The 20,698-nt window shown below is 40.2% G+C and overlaps 1 protein-coding gene and 1 non-coding gene across 2 annotated transcripts in view; one reads left to right on the forward strand and one right to left on the reverse strand.

Moving 5' to 3' along the window:
- Positions 1-15,432, forward strand: part of ASCC3 (activating signal cointegrator 1 complex subunit 3) — a 341,814-nt gene extending 326,382 nt beyond the window's left edge. Inside the window, exons 38-42 of the mRNA XM_069599227.1 lie at positions 5,711-5,862; positions 7,771-7,918; positions 11,418-11,627; positions 14,149-14,324; positions 14,636-15,432. Of these exons, the coding sequence (XP_069455328.1) occupies positions 5,711-5,862; positions 7,771-7,918; positions 11,418-11,627; positions 14,149-14,324; positions 14,636-14,780 (831 nt within the window). The 3' untranslated portion in view covers positions 14,781-15,432. The remainder of the gene's footprint in view (positions 1-5,710; positions 5,863-7,770; positions 7,919-11,417; positions 11,628-14,148; positions 14,325-14,635) is intronic.
- Positions 15,433-16,910: 1,478 nt separating this feature from the next.
- Positions 16,911-16,982, reverse strand: TRNAC-GCA (transfer RNA cysteine (anticodon GCA)). The gene has a single exon. It is a non-coding gene; the product is annotated as a tRNA-Cys (tRNA).
- Positions 16,983-20,698: the final 3,716 nt, after the last annotated feature.

Here is a 20,698-nt window from a genome sequence, read left to right on the forward strand (position 1 = left end):
TAGCTTTGTCTGATAGGGGGCATGCCCAGTAGAAGATGGGCATGAGGTAAAAGCAGATGGGAGAGGGGGTTCAGTATTTGCCTAATGTTAATGCTAAGCCAGTGAAGAATGTCCAGTTTTTTTCCCACAGTATACTAAAGCAGCTTTTTGTTGTTTGAGTATTAGATCTCTATAAGGGATTTTGAGGTGTCTTGGGGAACTGAACCATGATCTCCAGATGTTACAAAAACCAGCCCCATGCTAAGGAGGAGTATACACTTATTAGTACTTTGTTCTTTAAACACAATTTTTGTTCTGGCCACACCATGCAGCTTGCAGAATCCCAGCTCCCCAACCAGCAACTGAACCTGGGTCTTGGCAGTGAAAGCACCAAGTCCCAACCACTGGAACACTTGAGAAATCTCTAATACATCTTTAAAGGTTACACTTCATTTATACTTATTACAAAATACTGGCTGCATATATTCTCCATGTTATACAATACATCTTTGTAGCCTGTCTTACACAGTAGTTTGGACTTCTCACTCTTACCCCTGTATAGCCCCTGACTAGAAGGAAATGGCAGCCCACTCCAGTGTTCTCGCCTGGAGAATCCCAGGGACGGGGGAGCCTTGTGGGCTGCCGTCTATGGGGTCGCACAGAGTCGGACACGACTGAAGCGACTTAGCAGCAGCAGCAGCAGCAGTAACAGGTTTATATCTGTGAGTCCGCTTCTTATCTGCTATATTCACTAGTGTTGTATTTTTTTAGATTCCACATATAAAAGTGGCATCATACAGTATTTGTCTCTCTGTGTGTGACTTGTTTCACTTAGCATAATGCCTTCCAAACCCATCCACACTGCTGTGAATGGCAAAACTCTGTTCTTTTTTATTGCTGAGTAGTACTCCGTTGTGAATATACCACCTCTTCTTTATCCGTTCATCTGTTGATGGACACTCAGGTTGCTGCTCTATTTTGGCAGTTGTAAATAGTGCTTCTGTGAATATTGTGGTGCATGTACCTTTTTGAATTAGCATTTTCATTTTCTTTAGATATATACCCAGGAATGGAATTGCTGGATCATATGGTAGTTGTATTTTTAATGTTTCAAAGAACCTCTATGTTGCTTTCCACAGTGGCTATCAATTTACATTCCCACCAACAGTGTATGAGGGTTCCCTTTTGTCCATCTCCTCGTCAACATTTGCTCTTTGTGTTCTTTTTGATGATAGCTATTCTGACAGGTGTGAGGTGATACCTCATTGTGGTTTTGATTTGCATTTCCCTCATTATTAGAGTGCTACTCAGTCATGTCCAACTCTTTGTGACCCCATGGACTGTAGCCCACTAGGCTCCTCTCTCCATGGGATTCTCCAGGCAAGAATACTGGAGTAGGTTGCCATGCCCTCCTCCAGGGGATCTTCTCAATCCAGGGATCATGATTAGAGATGTTAAGCATCTTTTCATGTACCTTTTGGCCATTTGCATTTCTTCCTTGGCAGAATATTCAGTTTTTCTGACCATTTTTTATCTGGCTTGTCTGTTGGATATTGAGTTGTATGAGCTGTTTATATATGTTGGATATTAATCCCTTATCAACATCATTTGCAAATATCTTCTCCCATGCAGTAGGCTATCTTTTTGTTTATTGATGGTATCCTTTGCTGTGCAAAAGCTTTTAAGTTTAATTAGCTTCCATATATTTTTGCTTTTATTCCCTTTAGGAGACAGATCCAAAAAAATATTACTGAGATCTATGTCAAAGAATGTTCTACCTTTGTATGTTTTCCTCTAGGAGTTTTATAGTATCTGATCTTCCGTTTAGGTCTTTCATCCATTTCAAATTTATTTTTGTATATGGTGTTAGAGACTGTTCTAATTTATTTTACAGGTAGCTGTCCAGTTTTCCCATCATGACTTATTGTAGAGACTATGTTTTCTCCATTGCATATTCTTGTCTCATTTGTCGTAAATGAGTTAACCATAAATGCGTGGGTCTATTTCCAAGTTCTCTATCCTATTCCTCTGATCTATGTGTTTTTGTGCCAGTACCGTGCTGTCTCACTAGTTCTTGTCTACCAGGAAGACTGCTGTAAAAGATAGTGAGATGCAGGGAGTCCCTGCTAGGCACAGTCATGCACGGGTATGTCGGGGTGACCCACCAGACCCTCAGACCCATTTACCTGGACCATCCCTTAGCCGTAGCCCCTTGAGGCATGTACCTACATGGTGACTTAGACTTGTCCACTCAGACTGAGGACCAAGTCCACTTGCTCCAGTTTGGCCTGCACTGCAGGGTCTGCCTTGGGTTTTATGTGTCTCCTGACTGTCTTGCAGTTGCACACCTCTCCTGATGAACAGTTCTGCCCACTCTATGCATTTGCTCCCAGCCTTCCATACTTTGCTCCTTGAAATCCTATACACCTCAGTGGAGAAATCAATCCCTAAAGGTCCAAAGGAAGTCTCTCTTAGAAAGTCTCTCTTTGGTTGTTTTATACTGTTCTTTCCATTTCCTCATAGAGGAATGTTAAAAATAAGTACCTGTTTATCAAGACCTATTATTGAGATCTAAAAGATTTATTCTGTTCCAGGCAGTGTAATAGATACCTTACATAGTACATCATCTTATTTCACCCTCATCAGCCCCTATACAGACATATAACACTTCTATCAGTAAGAAATCTATCCTCGTAGGGTTAAGTAGTTGCCCCAAATTTATACATAGAACGTGGGACAAAATTAACATTCAAACCTATGTCTGACATTAAAGCTTGTAGTTTTTTTTCCTGTACTGTGCTGCCTTTGGCAGATATGCCATAACAGGTAGAATGTTTGTTATAATTATTATAATTGGATTTTTATGAATGTTCTTTCATAAAATTAATATTTGAGTGCTCTGTGCTAGGGCTATAATTACCAAGACTACTTCCAGAACCTTGCTATCAGGGGGTCTGTATTTAATGGGCACGTATGTAAACAAAGACCCACAATATGATAATAGTAGCATGGAGCAGTGGGCACCTAAGAAGTACCTCCTGTCCATTAGGTAGCCTTCACAGGAAGAAGTAGCATTTGAACTTGACTTGAAGGATGTGTAGGAATTTCCCAGGTAGACAAGGTAGAGGGAGCAGGATTTGTAAGAAGAGGACCTGCAGAGAAGTGTTAGCGTTTGTCCACTACGAAGCTTGAAGCCGTTGAAGAAACTTAAGCAGAGGAATGACATAACCCATTTTACCTCTGTAAAAATGCGCTGAGGTAACAATACAAAGTATGAAGAAAACTTAGAATGAGGATAAAGTGGTATTTATTATAATATTCCACATGAGTGTTGATGAGGGTCTACACAGAGGCAGTGGCTGGAAGGGGAAGAAGAAACAGGACCCACTAGGGAGTGAGTAGGCAGTCGTGTGGCAACATTTATTCAGCACGTTTGGGTTGTCACAACCATCTCTCATCCCCGATTCTTCCCTGCCTGCCTTTTTTCTGAATTAAAACAAGATAAGTGATAGTTTTCAATTCATGATACGGCTTTTTCATTTACTTCACGTAAGCAATCACTTTGCATGATTTTTTACGTTTTTCACATCTGGATCATACAAGGAAAGATTGTGGGCAGCTCTCATAAATTTTACGAAATCTTTCAACTTCATCATGAAAACTTCAAAGTTAAAAACATATGGTTCATCCATCTAGCCCTTCTAGTATATGAGCTTTTGGTCTGGAATTTATTTCCAGTCAAGTTGTAATATAAAAATCACAAGTAAAATCACCATAGTTACTCCACATTACAGCTTCTAACATCATCATGATACTGCATTAGGTATAATTATTCATTTGTCTTCCCTTTCGGAATTCAAGAGTTGTGACTTGCGAACTAATACTTTTATTTTTGTCTGAGGAATGTTCCTCGTGACCAGCTTGTCTCATGTACTTCAAAGGCTAAGTGTTTTAATCAGCTCTGCAGAGAAATAGGAAGGACAGAAGTGGATTTCCCCTGGATTTATAAACACATACATTCGTGCATGTATACACTTTCATATGCACACATACATATAAATATATTATACCAACCATAAAGCTTTATAATGTGCAGTTAGTAGGCTCACGGTTACATGAGTGCTAAGTCACTTCAGTCATGTCCAACTCTTTGCAACCCCATGGACTGTAGCCCACCAGGCTCCCCTGTCCATGGGATTCTCCAGGCAAGAGTACTGGAGTAGGATCCTTTTCTCTTCTCCAAGGGCTGTTTCAAACCCAGGGATTGAACCCACATCTCTAAAGTCTCCTGCATCGGAGGTGGGTTCTTTACCACTATCACCACCTGGCAAGCCCAGGCTCATGGGTACTAAAGGCCAATTTGACCATTCCATCACAGTAACCATCATACCCAGAGATGTGGATCCATTTCCCTGTAATATGTATAAAAAGACCACAGATTGGTTTAGCCAGATGTTTTTTAAACTATTTTACGTTTTTGTAAATTAGAAAATCCAGAATAGGAAATTCAAAACTTGGAAGGAAAATGTGTCTGACTCAATAAGTACTAAGTAATATGGCAGATTAATTTTACTAGCATAATAAATCTTTAAGAACCATTTCTAAAAATGTACATGTAGGTTTTGTACATTTTATAAATATTTTACAATCAGTGAGATGGTGAAATATCATTTTAGGCATTTATGAGGTACATCTGATTTCTCTTACCTTCATTTCCCAAAACAAGAGAATGCACTCCTAAAACTGTATAAACTAGCTGCCTCAGATCATGATATTAACTTATGTGTCTTTAAGCCAGCATTCACTAGAATCTAATTTAATTGAAATAGCTTTGCCTGTGTAAACTTCTCCTTTGTTTAAAGAAGATTTCACTGTTTGGTTTGGCCTTAAGCAAATGCAGCCGTTTGTTTGTCCATAAAACATTGGATTAAATGTATAGACTAATATGAATAGCTTCTCATCATTCCCCATGTACATGTACACTGGTCCCTGCCCCCTTTACTGTGTGGCATAGTATAGTCACTGAAATCCAGGGCTCTGCCTTTAGCCTGCTCTCTGGGAAAAAAATAAATTTTGGGTAAGTAGACCTATCACCTTACCATTGTTGCCTTTAAATTTGGGAAAGACTACTTGAGATTTGAATCAACGGTAAAGAATCCACCAGCAATATACAAGATGTGGGTTCGGTCCCTAGGTCAGGAAGATCCTCTGGAGTAGGAAATGGCAACCCACTCCAGTATTCTTGCCTGGGGAAATCTCATGGACAGAGGAGCCTGGTGGGCTACAGTCCATAGGGTCGCAAGAGTCAGACACAACTTAGTGATGAAACCACCACCACTTGAGATGTACTTTTTAAATGGAGCTGCTAGTGCTCTTGATAACAGTGAATTATATATAATTTGCTCTCAAAGTACACTGAGTTTTTCTCTTTATTATAGTGCCGATATTATCTGCCTAATCTTTGCTGACCTAAAAAAGCTAAATATTTGGCATTTTGTACAAAGTAATGTGCAGTAAATGTTGTAAGAGATGCTTCACTAATGTTTCACTGCAGACGTTTCGCTATGTTCCCTCCAGTCCAACTGTAGTTTATTTTCTGGTTTCTTCTTTTGATTAGTAGTAATTTAGAGGTATAACCCTGGGAGCTTTTTGTTAAAGCTAGATATCAGATCCCCCATGGAGAGGGAAGGTGCCATGGTACTCTTACAACGTGTGTGTTTTCCCTGTTCAGGCAATGCTGGACGTGGCTGCACACCAGGGCTGGCTGGTGACTGTCCTGAACATCACCAACCTGGTGCAGATGGTGATCCAGGGGCGGTGGCTGAAAGACTCCTCCCTCCTAACAATACCACACATAGAAAACCACCATCTGCACATTTTCAGGTAAGTATTTTAATTCTCAATGTAATTGGGTTTTTTTATTTCAAAAAATCATTTCCTTTACATGTATGGTCACTTGAATTTCATGTTGTGCCTAGAATATTGATTCCTTACAGTTAAAATGCCCCTGTTTCCCGGAGGGAAACATAGACTAGCGACAATGGAATTCTCACTTGAAATTTGATCATTGGCCTCAAGCTGAACTGCAATTCATTTTAACCTTCTATTAAGTTGTTTTCCATTTGCAACATCAAATACATCTTCATTTTAACTCTTTCTTTGCTCTGCCAGCCTTCATTTTTAAAAATGTTATGCAAGTTCTTTAAGTGACCTAAAGCAAAAGAAATTACCAATTTCTATCATTGCAGAATAGATTAGAGAGATCAGAAGTTTTTTGTCAAAAGTAAGCTGTGCATCTGTAAACTGTCCAAAAACTGAGTAGTTATATATATCTAGCAGCTCAAGATGTAACTTGTACCTATAAGAAGAGTTTTTGCTATCATAAAAGTATTCAACTCTTAGGTCCTATGTGAAAAGAAGGTGAAAGTGTTGGTCACTTAGTCGTGTCTGACCCTTTGCAACCCCATGGACTGTAGCCCCCCAGACTCCCCTGTCCATGGAATTTCCCAGGCCAAGAATACTGGAGTGGGTTGCCATTTCCTTCTCCAGGGGATCTTCCCGACCCAGGGATTGAACCCGGGTCTCCTGCATAAAGGCAGATTATTTACCATCTGAGCCACCAGGGAAGCCTAGGTCCCATGTACATGGCTACAACTATTTTAGCAAAGGAAAGAATGGTACATACTACAAGCAAGATTGGCAGTGTTTAAATGAAAATGTTTCTTTTCACACCACTTGAGAGATACTGCGTGGCCAAAATATTGTTTCACAGTCATGTAGACGGACAGAAGAGTCTGCCTGTGCTTGCTATCACGTACCCTTCTGCCTCTCATCAGCTGGACGAGGAGTGGCAGTCATGTGATGCATCTAGAGATATTCGTCACCAGAACCTCAGGCACACATGGGGTCTCCTCGGGGAAGTCCCTCCATCTGACTGACATACACTGGCTTTCAGGGTAGTTGATCCCATGGTGCTCGAGTCCCTGCTATGAGATGTCCCTGAGAACTAAAAGGCATGTTCAGAGAATGGGCCACACCAACAGCAGGTGACCTGGGGCTGGGGAAAGTAGATACCTCACGTGTCTACGGCTCAGTTTCAGGAACTCTTTCAACATGGTACTGGAAGTTACTGGAGTTGGGTTTCAGCAGTAGAGGAGACACACTAGGGTACCAACCCAACAGCACATGGGTCTGTTACGGAAACTGGTTGGGGCCTAGGAGATTTGATCCATTTTATTATTGCTACCCAGAAAAGTGGCTGTATTTGTCTAATTTCAAGGATATTTTTCATCTTACTATGTAAACAGAAGATAGATTTAGATAGATTCTTTTCCTGGTGATCCAGCACTATTTATACTGTAAATCTGAAATATTCCCCTAATATACTTTTAACTGTAGGATGTCAACAACTTACAATGAAAACTTTATTCAAGTAAATGTATTAGAGACATTTGCCTGCATCCATTGCAAACGGGTCAGGGCTCCAGTTCAGTATTTTATCCACATGGATGCGTCAGCACATATTAGTGCCGTCCTATAGAAAGACACCACCTGTCTTATCAATCCTGATTTTCTACTGAGCTCACACATGATTCACACATTTTATGTCATGGTAGCAAAACTGCCTTGGATTGATACCTTCAAGAATCCTGATTTTGAAGCTTCATAATAGTGGTCTTTAAAAAGTTATACACTAAATTTAATTTTTAAACTCTTCATAGAAACCATCATTGTCAGAAAAATCTCATTTGTGCTATGAAAGAATTATTTGGTGTTGATATTATTTCTTAGGAAATGGAGCCCAGGTGTGAAGGGCCCACGTGCTGGTTACCATGGGTCCATTGAGTGCCTCCCAGAACTGATCCATGCCTGTGCAGGGAAAGACCATGTATTCAGCTCCATGATAGAAAAAGAGCTACCGGCCCCCAAAATGAAGCAGGTAAGGCCATCAGTTCCATGTTTAGATACTCTCTCACTCTATCTGGGAAGTTACACAAAAGTTTTCTAACTTAAGAGTGTTGCTTTCAGAGTCAAACTCTCCTGGGTTTAAATTCCACCTGCCATTTACTATGATTATAAACATGAAAACATTATATCAGTCTCATGAAATTCTTGGGAAGATTAAGCAGGATGTTATTATGTAAATTGCTTTATGCTCTATATCTGTCCTGTTATAGGATAAGAGCTCAACAGATGGTATTAAGAGTAATGACTGTAACAATAATTAGAAATAGCGGCTGCATTATTAGAAGGTTGTTTCAGTATAATGCTGTTACAGTGGCTGAGAAAGGCCTACTAGGACTTAGTCATCTAGGCTACATGGCCCAGGAGTCCTTCTATCAATAATCCCTTCTTAAAGGTGTTTTTCTGTTGTTTTTTTACACTTGGATATATTTTCATGCAACTCCCTCAATTACTCTTTTATGCCCCCCTCATTTTAATCACTTTTTGTTCCTAGATTCTAAAGTGTTTCTTCAAACAAACTCCTTGTTAGTATACTTTGTAGCTCAGGAAAATCTAAATCTATGTTGTGAAAGACAACATAAGTCATTGCTCCAAACTATCTTTGGAAAGACCAAAAATATGAATGAACAATGCCAGAAATATTTGGCATATACAGACTTTTAAATCTTAAGCAATTTTAACCTAAGCATGTAAATGTTCAGGGTTTACAACATAATTAACATATTGGCTTGCAAAACATGTAGTAAAATAAAGAAACTTCTAAACCATGTCATTGCCCCCGACCCTGCCGCCACCCCAGTGGAACTTACTTCAAGCAAGACTTGGAAAAAGTATAACAGGCATTTAAGTCTGATTGTTCAATTTCTGTTGAACCCAGAATTGGCACAAAAAATCTATTTTAATATTCATAATAAGTTCCTCCCTTTCTAGCTAAATTATCATCAAAATTATGAATAAAAACAATATATTTAAAACAAGACTTCTATTAGCAACAACAGATTTCTAACATAACATACAGTGGTTTCAAGCCAAGTTTTAGATGTGATAAAAAATTAGAACATTGTTATAATTAGTTCAGGGAAAAATCAGAAGTAAACTTACTTAATTTATTTGCATAAATTGCCATTCTGTTATCTTTAAAACCGAATGCAAATTGGCTCAGTCTGATATGATGATGGTTATTTGGCTCAAAAGTGCTTCAATTTGCAGAGCAATCTGGTGTCGGCTCTGCAGTGAGGCGATCCCAGGTAACATACAAATCCTGAATTATTCCAGAAATTAGTATGTTTAAAGCATCAATTTAAGTGCTAATTGCAGTAGTAATGAGAAAAAGCAGTACGACTGTGAGATTTGCATCTTCTACCCCATCAGTATGCCTGGAACGGCTGCTGACTGGCAGAGGATTTGGCTGCTAATTAAATAATTGTATGCATGGCAGTGCTCTTGCCTGATTCAATAGATGAAGATTAATCCACAGATAAATATGTTTGGCTGGTGTTGAAATGTCTTAGCAATTTCTTTAAAAACAGCTCATGTTTTATATACTTATGTATGTGTGTATGTGTATGTATATTTGTATATATGTATGTACAAATGTATACACACATCCAAAAAATATATGCATATGCATTATAGATGGCAAATAATAATATTAAGCACTGCAAAAAGATTACAGATATATAAAAGCAAGATCTGACTTTTGGGGGCTTTGTAAAATAAAGTTCCAGTGAGTTGCTAATAATTATTATATTGCTAACTCATTTAAAGGTACAAGAAAAATATGAAGTCTTACTTCATATGATAAATGCTACTTGTGTTGTCTCACAAAGTTAAATGCTATACAGAAATGGTATATTTGTGTCCTCCCTCTGGCTAGTCTAAGAACATCCAGTGGCACAGCTTCTAGACTCAGCTGGTTCTAGCAGGGGATAAGCCATCATTTGTACCTTAAAGCACCGTGTAGACCGTTCTGTGGCCTGAGTATTTCAGCATCTATTTCAAACATAATTTCAGATTCACAAGTTACAGGATTGGTGTTGAATTGAAAATTTGCATTGGATTTACATTTTTTGAATTCCTGAGGGATAGTTTGATTCATCAGGGCTTCTTCATTTCAATTAGGTGGTATACTCAACAGCAATAAAGTCTCAGCGAATATGAAATCAAAGCCTAGAAGGATACCTATGGAATATTATTAAAGAAATAAAAGGAAAAAATTAAAGTATTCATGAGCTTTTAAAAACTAACTTAGAAGGTAACAACAGATAAAACAGCCAATATAGAGAGTTTTGTTGACCAGTGGTGATATTTGCCACATAATTATAAATGTTAGAAGATGACAATTATCTGAGGATATTAGGTTTTTTTTTTACATCTTTCCCATAGACTTAGGAATTCATTCATTCATTCAACAATGATAAGCACTTGAAAAATGAAAGTGAAAGTCACTCAGTCGTGTCCAACTATTTGCAACCCCATGGACTGTAGTCCATGTAATATTCCAGGCCAGAATACTGGCGTGAGTAGCCTTTCCCTTCTCCAGGGGATCTTCCCAAACCAGGGATCAAACCCAGGTCTTCCACATTGCAGGCGGATTCTTTACCAGCTGAGCCACAAGAGAAGTCCCATTATTGAGAAGCACTTACTATTTGCATTTTAATTTTTCACAAATATTTTTAATTAAAAGAGCAGGAATAAAATTGGTAATATTTTCTCCTCCTTTTAATATGTGTCATTTAAGTTGGTATTCTCAATATGATAATACCAAAAAATATATATTTGTTTCTAGAAAGAACCCTAGACCTAGAGATTTCCTTACAATATACAAACATATAAAATGTTTTCCTTTCAGAATAATTTGGAATCAAAACAAAAGAATCGTCCATTTCGTACACTAAATGGTCAGTGAAAGATGCTGTCTGACATCAAAAATTGCATCACAGCATTTTTTCAAGTTGCTTTTATATCCCCAAGTAATGCTCTCCACCTTAGCAGTCACATAAATGCTTATATACTTGATGCTTCTCTAAAACTAGCCAGTTCAACAATTATTTTAAAACTAACTTTTTTAGTATAGTCAGTAGCCACTCATTGTCTCAAAGGGTTTTCTGATAAAAGGATCACAAGTTTAGGTAATGATTAATACTTTCTTAGTTTTTTTAAAGGGACTTTAATAATATTAAAAGCACACTATTTTTACAAACAAATGAGTACAAGAAAAACTAGGAAATCTGAACAAGAGCTATAGATTGTGTCACTGTTAATATCCTGGTATACATACTTGTACTGTAGTTGTGAAAAGTGCTCACCTGGGGGAAACTGGGGAATGGTACCCAGGATCTGTCTGCTTTATTTCTTACAACTGCATTGAATCCAGATTAATCTGAGAACAAAGTGGTTGATTTTTTAAAAGTTCACTACTTCTTAGTTGCTCACTACATTTCAGTTCCCCACTCTTTTCTCTTCTTATTCAGGCATGGAATTTCTTATCTCATTTGCCAGTGATCGATGTTGGCTTGAGTGTTAAAGGCTGGTGGGATGACGCCGCAGAGGGACACGACGAGGTCTCCATCACAACTGTGGCTTCAGACAAACGCAGCGACAACAGATGGGTCAGGTTGCACGCTGATCAAGAGTATGTGCTTCAAGTCAGCCTGCAGAGAGTCAGCCTCGGGTTCCACAAGGTAGAGTGTTTGGTTTCCATTCTCAAATGCTTCACACCAGATACAAGCACGCGCCAGCACACATGTCTGTTATGTGACTAATGCCTCCGTGCCCTTCTCAGATCCCGCTTCCTCAACTGGCCTTAAGCAGCAAGAGTCAGTCTTCTGAAATGAGTCACTTCTCCTCATGTGCCATGTTTCAACCCCAGAATACCCATGGAACATCATAATATAATGCCTAGAGTCCTGTTCTCAGAGCATGGTGTACAGATTCAGCAGAATTTCCTAGAGTAGCTTTAAGAGTACACATTCCTTGGCCCTATACCAGGCCCACAGCAGTCTCAGGGCCCGAGGAAATCTCAAAATCTAGACTTTCACTCCACACCCCAGATGAAGAAGATACTAGTTAAGTTTTTCTGTGTCTCCTTTGCCACATCTGCCTGCTTCCTTCATTAGAATGCATATGAGAGAGCTCTGTCAACATGCAGATAGGCCAAAATTTTATATTTTAAGTTACTGTGCTCTATCCTACTGTACAATAATTATTGAGCCCTTCAAGAATGTTAGTACACAACATGTGGGCAAATTGGTTTTTGGACCACAGCAATCATTTGTTTATTTCTGACTGCACTGGGTCTTGGTTGTTCTGAACGGGCTTTCTCTAGTTGCAGTGTGTTCTGAGCGGGCTTCCTCTAGTCACACTTCCTTGCAGTGGCTTCTTATTGCAGAGCACAGGCCCTGGGCATGCAGGCTTTAGTAGTTTCTGCTCCCAGCCTCTAGAGCACAGAGTCCGTAGTTGTGGGGCATGGGCTAAGTTGCTGTGCAGCATGTGGGATCCTCCCTGACCAGGGATAGAACCCGCATCCCCTGCATTTGCAGGTGGATTCTTATCCACTGCACCACCAGGGAAGTCCCATGATCATCAAAATAAGAATTTGCCTTCTCCTTAGCCCAGGGAGAGGGGCTTTCCCATATCTAGAACTCTCCCTCAGGAATGAGGTTGTGGTTCACTCATATTCTCCTCCCTGTATTCACACACAAAATGATCAGTAACTTTCTGTTGTTAAAATGTCTTTTCAGTACTGTGCCTTTAAGTCTTATCTCATTTGATTTCTAATTCAAAAAAATCAGTCAGTGTAAGTATGAACTGATTGGCCTCTGGCATTTCAGAGGCTTTCATATGAGCATTTTTAGATGACTTAAGGTATCCCAACTTACAAAAAAAAAAAGGCAATTGTAATTATAAAGATAAAATCATGAGAGAAAAAAAAGACTGAAGAGTTTTCTTTATCACTGCTATGTAAGAAGATGTGATTTCCCATTTTACAGAATAATGGGACTTGGGGAGTTTAGGAATTTGCCAAGGTCCTAGAGTCAGAAAATATGGGAGCAGGATGGGCATCCAGAGTTCTCTGATTCCAGTCGCTGTTTGCTTTGTACCTGCCATGTGCACACACACTGACAGAAACGAGGCCAGTCCCAAATAGCTGGACAGCACACCCCCAGCCTCAGGGGGCTCACTCTCAACAGAGGTGCTCAAGCAACGTAATACAGTGCCCAGACTAACCATATACTGAGGTACAGCTAAGGTATGTTGGGAGCACTAGTGAGGGAGAACTTTGAGGCCTTTGCAAACATTTCTGACAATAAGATTCTTTTTACCATAATATTAGTACTTAAACATTAGATTTAATCATGCTAGAAAAACTCTAAATTTTGTTTCTAAGTGCTATAAAAAATATATTACTCTCTGACCTCTCTTTTAAAATGCCTTCAGTGAAACATCTCCCTCTGGAATGTTGAGTGAAGTCTGATTGAGAGCATGTCATTATTAGCATCTTTTACACCATAAACTCATTGTCTTAAGGAATCTCTAGAATCTTTGATTTTCTAAAAATCAATCTAAAATAAAAGACTTCAAGTGTTGTCATTATAGAGATATCTAATCTTGGGTGGTGGTGATTAATATATTTTACAATTTGCTTGGCTCACAATTTCCCATTCCTTAGAGAAAGGACTTTTTAATATTGCCATATTGGAATATGTGCTTTTTCATGTAGTTTTATTCTTGGGTAGTGGGGGAACATGTTTATATGACAGTGTTTATTATCTTCAGATTCCAGAGTCCAGCTTCAGTTGACTTTTTTCCCCCAAGTATTGGTTTCTTGTATATAAAGCTTTGGAAGATTTGGTTAATATGATTGTATCCCAGCTTGTTCATCTGCAAATAGGGTATTAATTTTCTTTACAAGAATGGTGTCAGAATTTATTTTGATGTCAAGATTCAAAAGTTTTCTGTTCTGAGCCAAATAATCCTGGTGGTTATGGCCACAAAGTAGTAGTGTGGCTGTAATGTGCTTTGAGAATCTTTAAAAAAGGTAGATGATGGCATAGCAAATACACCAAACCTGAAAATGAAACACAGCCCAGATACTCAGATTTATGGCTGCCAAGAAAGACAACATGGCCTTTTAACCACAACCAAGTGGTATAGAAAATCTAGCCATTTTGATACTTTATCTTTCCTTTTTCTGGTTTACAGGGAAAGCAAGACAGCCATGCAGTTACTCCTCGATTTCCCAAATCGAAGGATGAAGGATGGTTTTTGATATTAGGAGAAGTGGATAAGAGAGAACTTATCGCTTTGAAAAGAGTGGGCTATGTCCGAAGTCATCACGTGGTCTCCATCTCTTTTTATACCCCTGAAGTACCTGGAAGGTAAGCAGAATCCTTATCCCCAAAGAATTAACTGTGACTGTGATGAGACCACCACTATGGGCTTCCTGGGTGATACTAGTGGTAAAGAATCCACCTGCCACTGCAGAAGACACAGGAGATGCAGGGAAGATGCCCTGGAGGAGGGCATGGCAACCCACTCCAGTACTCTGGCCTGGGGAATCCCATGGATAGAGGAACCTGGTGGGCTGCAGTCCCTAGGGTCACAAAGAGTCAGACACGACTGAAGCCAACTTCTCAGACACGTGATGAACACAGTGGTTTCACCATTTTGTTCCTCTGTTGTATGTTAGGTATATCTACACACTGTATTTCATGAGCGACTGCTACCTGGGCCTGGACCAGCAGTACGACATCCACCTCCACGTCACACCGGCCAGCATCTCTGCACAGGCCGACGAGATCTCTGATGCCCTGACTGACCTCAAAGTGAAGTAACCCAACCTAGACAATCTGTCGGAAGGAAGTGGTGAAGCCTGGCTGTTCAGTCATCTGGACAAAGTCGAATTACTTGACGTTTGCCTTGGAGGAACCGGCTTCCAACCTCTAGATGCAGCAGAAATGGGCAGTGGCTGAAGCTCTGACTCCAGCAACACCAAGCCAGCTGCGGGAGGGGGGCCTTTTCACAAATGTTGCCTTTTATAAGTGTTGTCCTCATGGATCGCTAGATATGTAAAGTGACTACGCCCGTAGGAGAATCTTTCAAGTTGTGTATATTGAGATGCTATTTAGGAATTATCAAATTTTACGTTTCACAGTGTACTGTTTACAAGAACATCGGCTCCTCTTTTTTTAAGGAAAACTACACAGGGGAGTGACAGTGTTCAGATTTGTTAGAACAGATTTCTAGCCAGATTTCTGTACAGTGACACACAGTGCATGTTGTGTTGCAAAAGTTATACAGTTGGAAAATTTATACTTTGATCACATTTAGAAGTAATTTCATGAATTTCTTACAAATGTTAATAATATATGATATAAAATTACATTATAGAGCCCAATGATGATTTAAAAGAAAGCAGAATATACTGGACTTAAAAATGTAGATACTGTAACTGGTGGAAATAAAATATTTAGAGTGCCACTTCAAGACAGCCTGACTCACCCACTCCCTCTGCCTCCTTCCATCATAGCCGCTCTTGATTCTTCATTTCCTTCTCTGTCAAGACATCACTGCCATTCTCTTTCTGATAGTTTATTTATGCAAGGAGAGATACATAGTCTAATTCACACAGACCTCATAGTTCAAGTCTTTGTCTTTATGCACTTTAGGATGGGCCTGAGGCAAACCCAGAAAATGTTCAACCCCTATAGGTAGGTTTTCACCTTGGATAAAGGATATTTCTCTATACCCAAACCATTTCCATCTTGAAAGATACTTTTTTCCAACTAAAAAGTTGTTGGATTAAAATGCCCGTATAACATACATTTTCTAGTGAAATGAAATTCTACCTTTGCAAAATAATTTCAAAGAGGGGGTGGGGGTGGGGAATGACACTGTGTCACATGTGGGATCCTAGTTCCCTGGCTAGGGATTGAGCCCACATCCCCTGCATTGGAAGCATAGAGTCTTAACCACTGAACCACCAGGGAAGTCCCTGTGATGAATTATTTTAAAATATTTTCAATGTAACCACCACAAGTATTGGAATTTAAAGCTTTTCTGAAACTGAAACATACTGCTTATGTGTACCTCCTTTCCCATACCAAAAAATAAAATAGAAAAAAAAGGAGGGGTGGAAAAGAAGGAATAAAAGTAGGATGGGGAGAACCAGGCATTCACTTCCCCACATTAAACCTAAGCAACTAATATGAACGTACCGAGTGCTGTAGGCATGAGATGTCCAAAGGGCTCTCGTCTCAGGAGTTTACTTCATATAAAGAGATCTTTCTGCCTTTCATTTGGCAGTTTATTTCTACTTGCAATTCATACCTAAACACTGAGTGAAATTAAAAGTGAAAAGTATATAGAGACAGAGGGTTACCAGTTTATACAAGAACCTGAAAAGAACTCATTGTCTTCATGTTTATCAGTATCATTCTTTTTTTTTTTAACAAGAGCTGGCTACTTTGGGGAAGTAGGAGGTCCCCTGGACGTGTGACAGGGAACATAGGAGCAGTAGGAAAGAATGTCATATCCATTAAGAGAAAACACAGGACTAATTAATTTTGACATTGAAAGTGATGAGTTCACAATAAGCTAAGAAGACGCTAGTAAGACATGGTGTGCTTAGATGGGAAAGTTCATCTTATTCCAATGAGTGGCCAAAGCTATTTGTCTGTGGCCTTATCCTCACTCATTACTCAACCAAAATTTTAGAGTTCAGTGTGCACTATAATATAGGGCATGTGCTAACCATTAGATTAATTCCATATTTCATCTTATATTCTCTTGGATTTTATTGACTCCAAATAGTAATGGAAAGTGAAAGAAAGTGAAAGTGAAGTTGCTCAGTCACGTCCGACTCTTTGCAACCCCACGGACGGTAGCCTACCAGGCCCCACCATCCATGGGATTTTCCAGGCAAGAATACTGGAGTGGGCTGCCATTTCCTTCTCCAGCGGACCTTCCCAACCCAGGGATCGAACCTGGGTCTCCTGCATTGCAGACAGACGCTTTACCATCTGAGCCACCAGGGAAGTGCAAGTCAAATATTCAGTCTAGGCATGACATTGAGTACTCTGGAATCTACATGAATCAGAAACGTGTCCTCTTAGACAGCTGGCCTGGTGATGAAAAGAGGTATTATAGGTGACTATAATAAAAGGAGAAATATCAACAACTTCAGATATGCAGATGGCACCACCCTTATAACAGAAAGTGAAGAGGAACTAAAAAGCCTCTTGATGAAAGTGAAATTAGAGAGTGAAAAATTTGGCTTAAGGTTCGAAATTCAGAAAACGAAGATCATGGCATCTGGTCCCATCACTTCATGGGAAATAGATGGGGAAACAGTGGAAACAGTATCAGACTTTTATTTTGAGGGGCTCCAAAATCACTGCAGATGGTGACTGCAGCCATGAAATTAAAAGACGCTTACTTCTTGGAAGAAAAGTTATGACCAACCTAGATAGCATATTGAAAAGCAGAGGCATTACTTTGCCAACAAAGGTCCGTCTAGTCAAGGCTATGGTTTTTCCAGTGGTCATGTATGGATGTGAGAGTTGGACTGTGAAGAAGGCTGAGCGCCGAAGAACTGATGCTTTTGAACTGTGGTGTTGGAGAAGACTCTTGAGAGACCCTTGGACTGCGAGGAGATCCAACCAGTCCATTCCGAAGGAGATCAGCCCTGGATGGTCTTTGGAAGGAATGATGCTAAAGCTGAAACTCCAGTACTTTGGCCACCTCATGGGAAGAGTTGACTCATTGGAAAAGACTCTGATGCTGAGAGGGATTGGAGGCAGGAGGAGAAGGGGACAACAGAGGATGAGATGGCTGGATGGCATCACTGACTCGATGGACGTGAGTTTGAGTGAACTCCGGGAGTTGGTGATGGACAGGGAGGCCTGGCGTGCTGTGATTCATGGGGTCGCAAAGAGTCGGACACGACTGAGCAACTGAACTGAACTGATGATGAAAGGAAGTCACTGCAGTGGTGAAATATTTGGAAAAACTTTGAAGGGACATTTAGGCTGAGTTTTGAAGATGATTATGAGGATGGTCAGAGATGATGGAGAAGAGCCCTCCAGGTAGAACAGCATTTACAAAGGCTCTGAGATAGCCTGGGGTGTCCAGCTGGTCTGCATTTTCAGAGAGGAGAAAGGGACTGAGCAGACAAAAAAAGACTAAAGGTTGTGAATACTTACCTTGAATTACAGGGTAAGACTTGTGAAGCTTATGTAAGTGAGTGTAATGGAATTCCTTGAGAAGGCACCAGAGAAGATGAGAAGGAATTCTGAGACCAGGACAGAGAACCAGTGGAGTTGGAAGGTGTGCCCCCGTGCCTGTGATTCTGACGTGACTAGTAGCTTATAAAATTACGAATTCAGTAGCCTTAGAAAAGTACACATTGCTTCCCAAGCACACTTCACAGCTTCCTCCAGTTGCGTACGCCAATACCCTGGGGGTCAATCCTTGACTCCCCTCTCGCTGTCTCCCTGCTGGCCACCGTGGTCACCGAGCTACTCCGCGAATGTCCTGTGGACCAAGGCTTGTGCTCCTCCCTCAGCCTGGCTCTCCCCAGACACCCACAGACCTAACCATCTTACTCTAAATGTCAACCCACCCAAGCTCACCTATCCCATCACCCTTGCCTGGTTTTTTCTTATCACCACTAGTAAAAATGATTTATTAGTCTCTCCGACTACGTTTCCTGATTAAGCTTCAGGAAGAGTTCTTTATCACATTCATTCAGGGCACGTTACCAGGACCTACAACATCACCTGGCACATGGTCACTGCTTGATAAATCCTTGCTGAGAGACTTTCTTGGTGGTGTAGTGGCTAAGACTCTGGGCTCCCAATGCAGGGGACCCGGGGTTCAATCCCTGATCAGGGAACCAGAGCCCATGAGCCACAACTAAGACCCAATGCAGTCAAAAACTAAGATTAAAAAAATATTCTTGCTGAATATCTAAATGAATAGAGACAACCATGGATTTTAAATTACCACACACCTAGTTCACTTGACACCTCCTCTTCTGGAGATGGCAAATACTCTCAGACTCAACCAAGAACACGGGCTTGCCTGATCATCCTGTCTCCTGTCAACAAAGGAGAAGCACACTGAAAACTGACTGGTAGCTTTATTATGACGAAGACTATGGAATATTTTTATATAGCAGTGGATCTTGGGTATTACAAGTATGTTAAAACTTCAATTCGTCATAAAATCTTTTTCACCTGAAGTTTCTTTTTTTAAATAGGATAATTGCTTTACAATGTTGTGTTGGTTTCTGCCATACAACAACTTGAATCAGGTATAAGTATATGTACATGAGCCTCCCTCCCTCCTGCCCCCACCTACCCATGTCGCCCCTCTAGGTATCACAGAGCACCAGGCTGGGCACCCCATGGTATACAGCAGCTGCCCGCCTCTGTTTCCCACGTGGTAGTGGATATATGTCAGTGCTACTCTCAATTCGTCCCACTCTCCTTTCCCACTCTGTGTCCGCAAGTCTGCCCTCTACATCTGCTTCTCTATTCCTTCCCCACAAACAGGTTCATCGGTTGTTGTTATTTAGTTGCTAAGTTGTGTCCAACTCTTTTCAACCCCATGGACTGTATGTAGCCCACCAGGCTTCTCTGTCCATGGAGTTTCCCAGGCAAGAACACTGGCTTTTTTTTTTTTGGAACTAGAAATGCCATAATTTATTCTGTTGTATAAAAAAGTCATCCTTATGTAACAAAATATCTTCTTAGAAGAACATATATATTATTTCAGGTCATAAATAATCAGCAAACATACAACTGTTGGCAACTTAAAAAACAAAACAAAATCAACACTGATGCTTTCCATCAGTGCTGAAAACAAACCTGCTTAGGATATATTTACAGGATATTACAGTACTCAACGGAGAAGGCAATGGCACCCCACTCCAGTACTCTTGCCTGGGAAATCCCACGGGCGAGGAGCCTGGTAGGCTGCAGTCCATGGGGCCGCTAAGAGTCGGACACAACTGAGCAACTTCACTTTCACTTTTCACTTTCATGCACTGGAGAAGGAAATGGCAACCCACTCCAGTGTTCTTGCCTGGAGAATCCCAGGGACGGGGGAGCCTGGTGGGCTGCTGTCTATGGGATCACACAGAGTTGGACGTGACTGAAGTGACTTAGCAGCAACTTAGCAGCACAGTACTCAAACACAAAAATTGAGGTATTTGGTTGCCATTTACTTCTCCAGGGGATCTTCCTGACCCAGGGATCAAACCCACATCTCCTGCATTGTCAGGTGGATTCTTTACCACTAAGCCATTAGGGAAGCCCTAGGCTCATCAGTACCACTTTTCCAGATTTCGTATATATGCATGAATATAAGATATTTGCTTTTTCTCTTTTCAACTTAATTCGCTCTATATAACTAGCCTGAAGTTTTTCTCTTCTCTCACCAGACTTCTTTCTTTCCTCCATCACTGCTTGTAACTATTCACAGTGAAAAGGCTCCCCAGACAGGAACTCCGTACAATTGAAAAATATGAACTGACAATAACTTCTCTTTCAGAAAGAATTCCAAATGAATAGACAAGCATTATTTCATGAACTAGCTTCTTACAAAGAAAAACCTGATTTAAGTTTTAAATATTTTGACTATTACCAAAATAGAACTTAGCTTCAAAGATATATATTGAGCCCGTAGATTAGCACTCATTTTCTGCTTTCAGAAATCTAAGCTCTAAATCTGAGAGACAGGAGATAAG

Source organism: Ovis canadensis, chromosome 8 (genome assembly GCF_042477335.2).
Source record: "Ovis canadensis isolate MfBH-ARS-UI-01 breed Bighorn chromosome 8, ARS-UI_OviCan_v2, whole genome shotgun sequence".
NCBI classification, from domain to species: domain Eukaryota; kingdom Metazoa; phylum Chordata; class Mammalia; order Artiodactyla; family Bovidae; genus Ovis; species Ovis canadensis.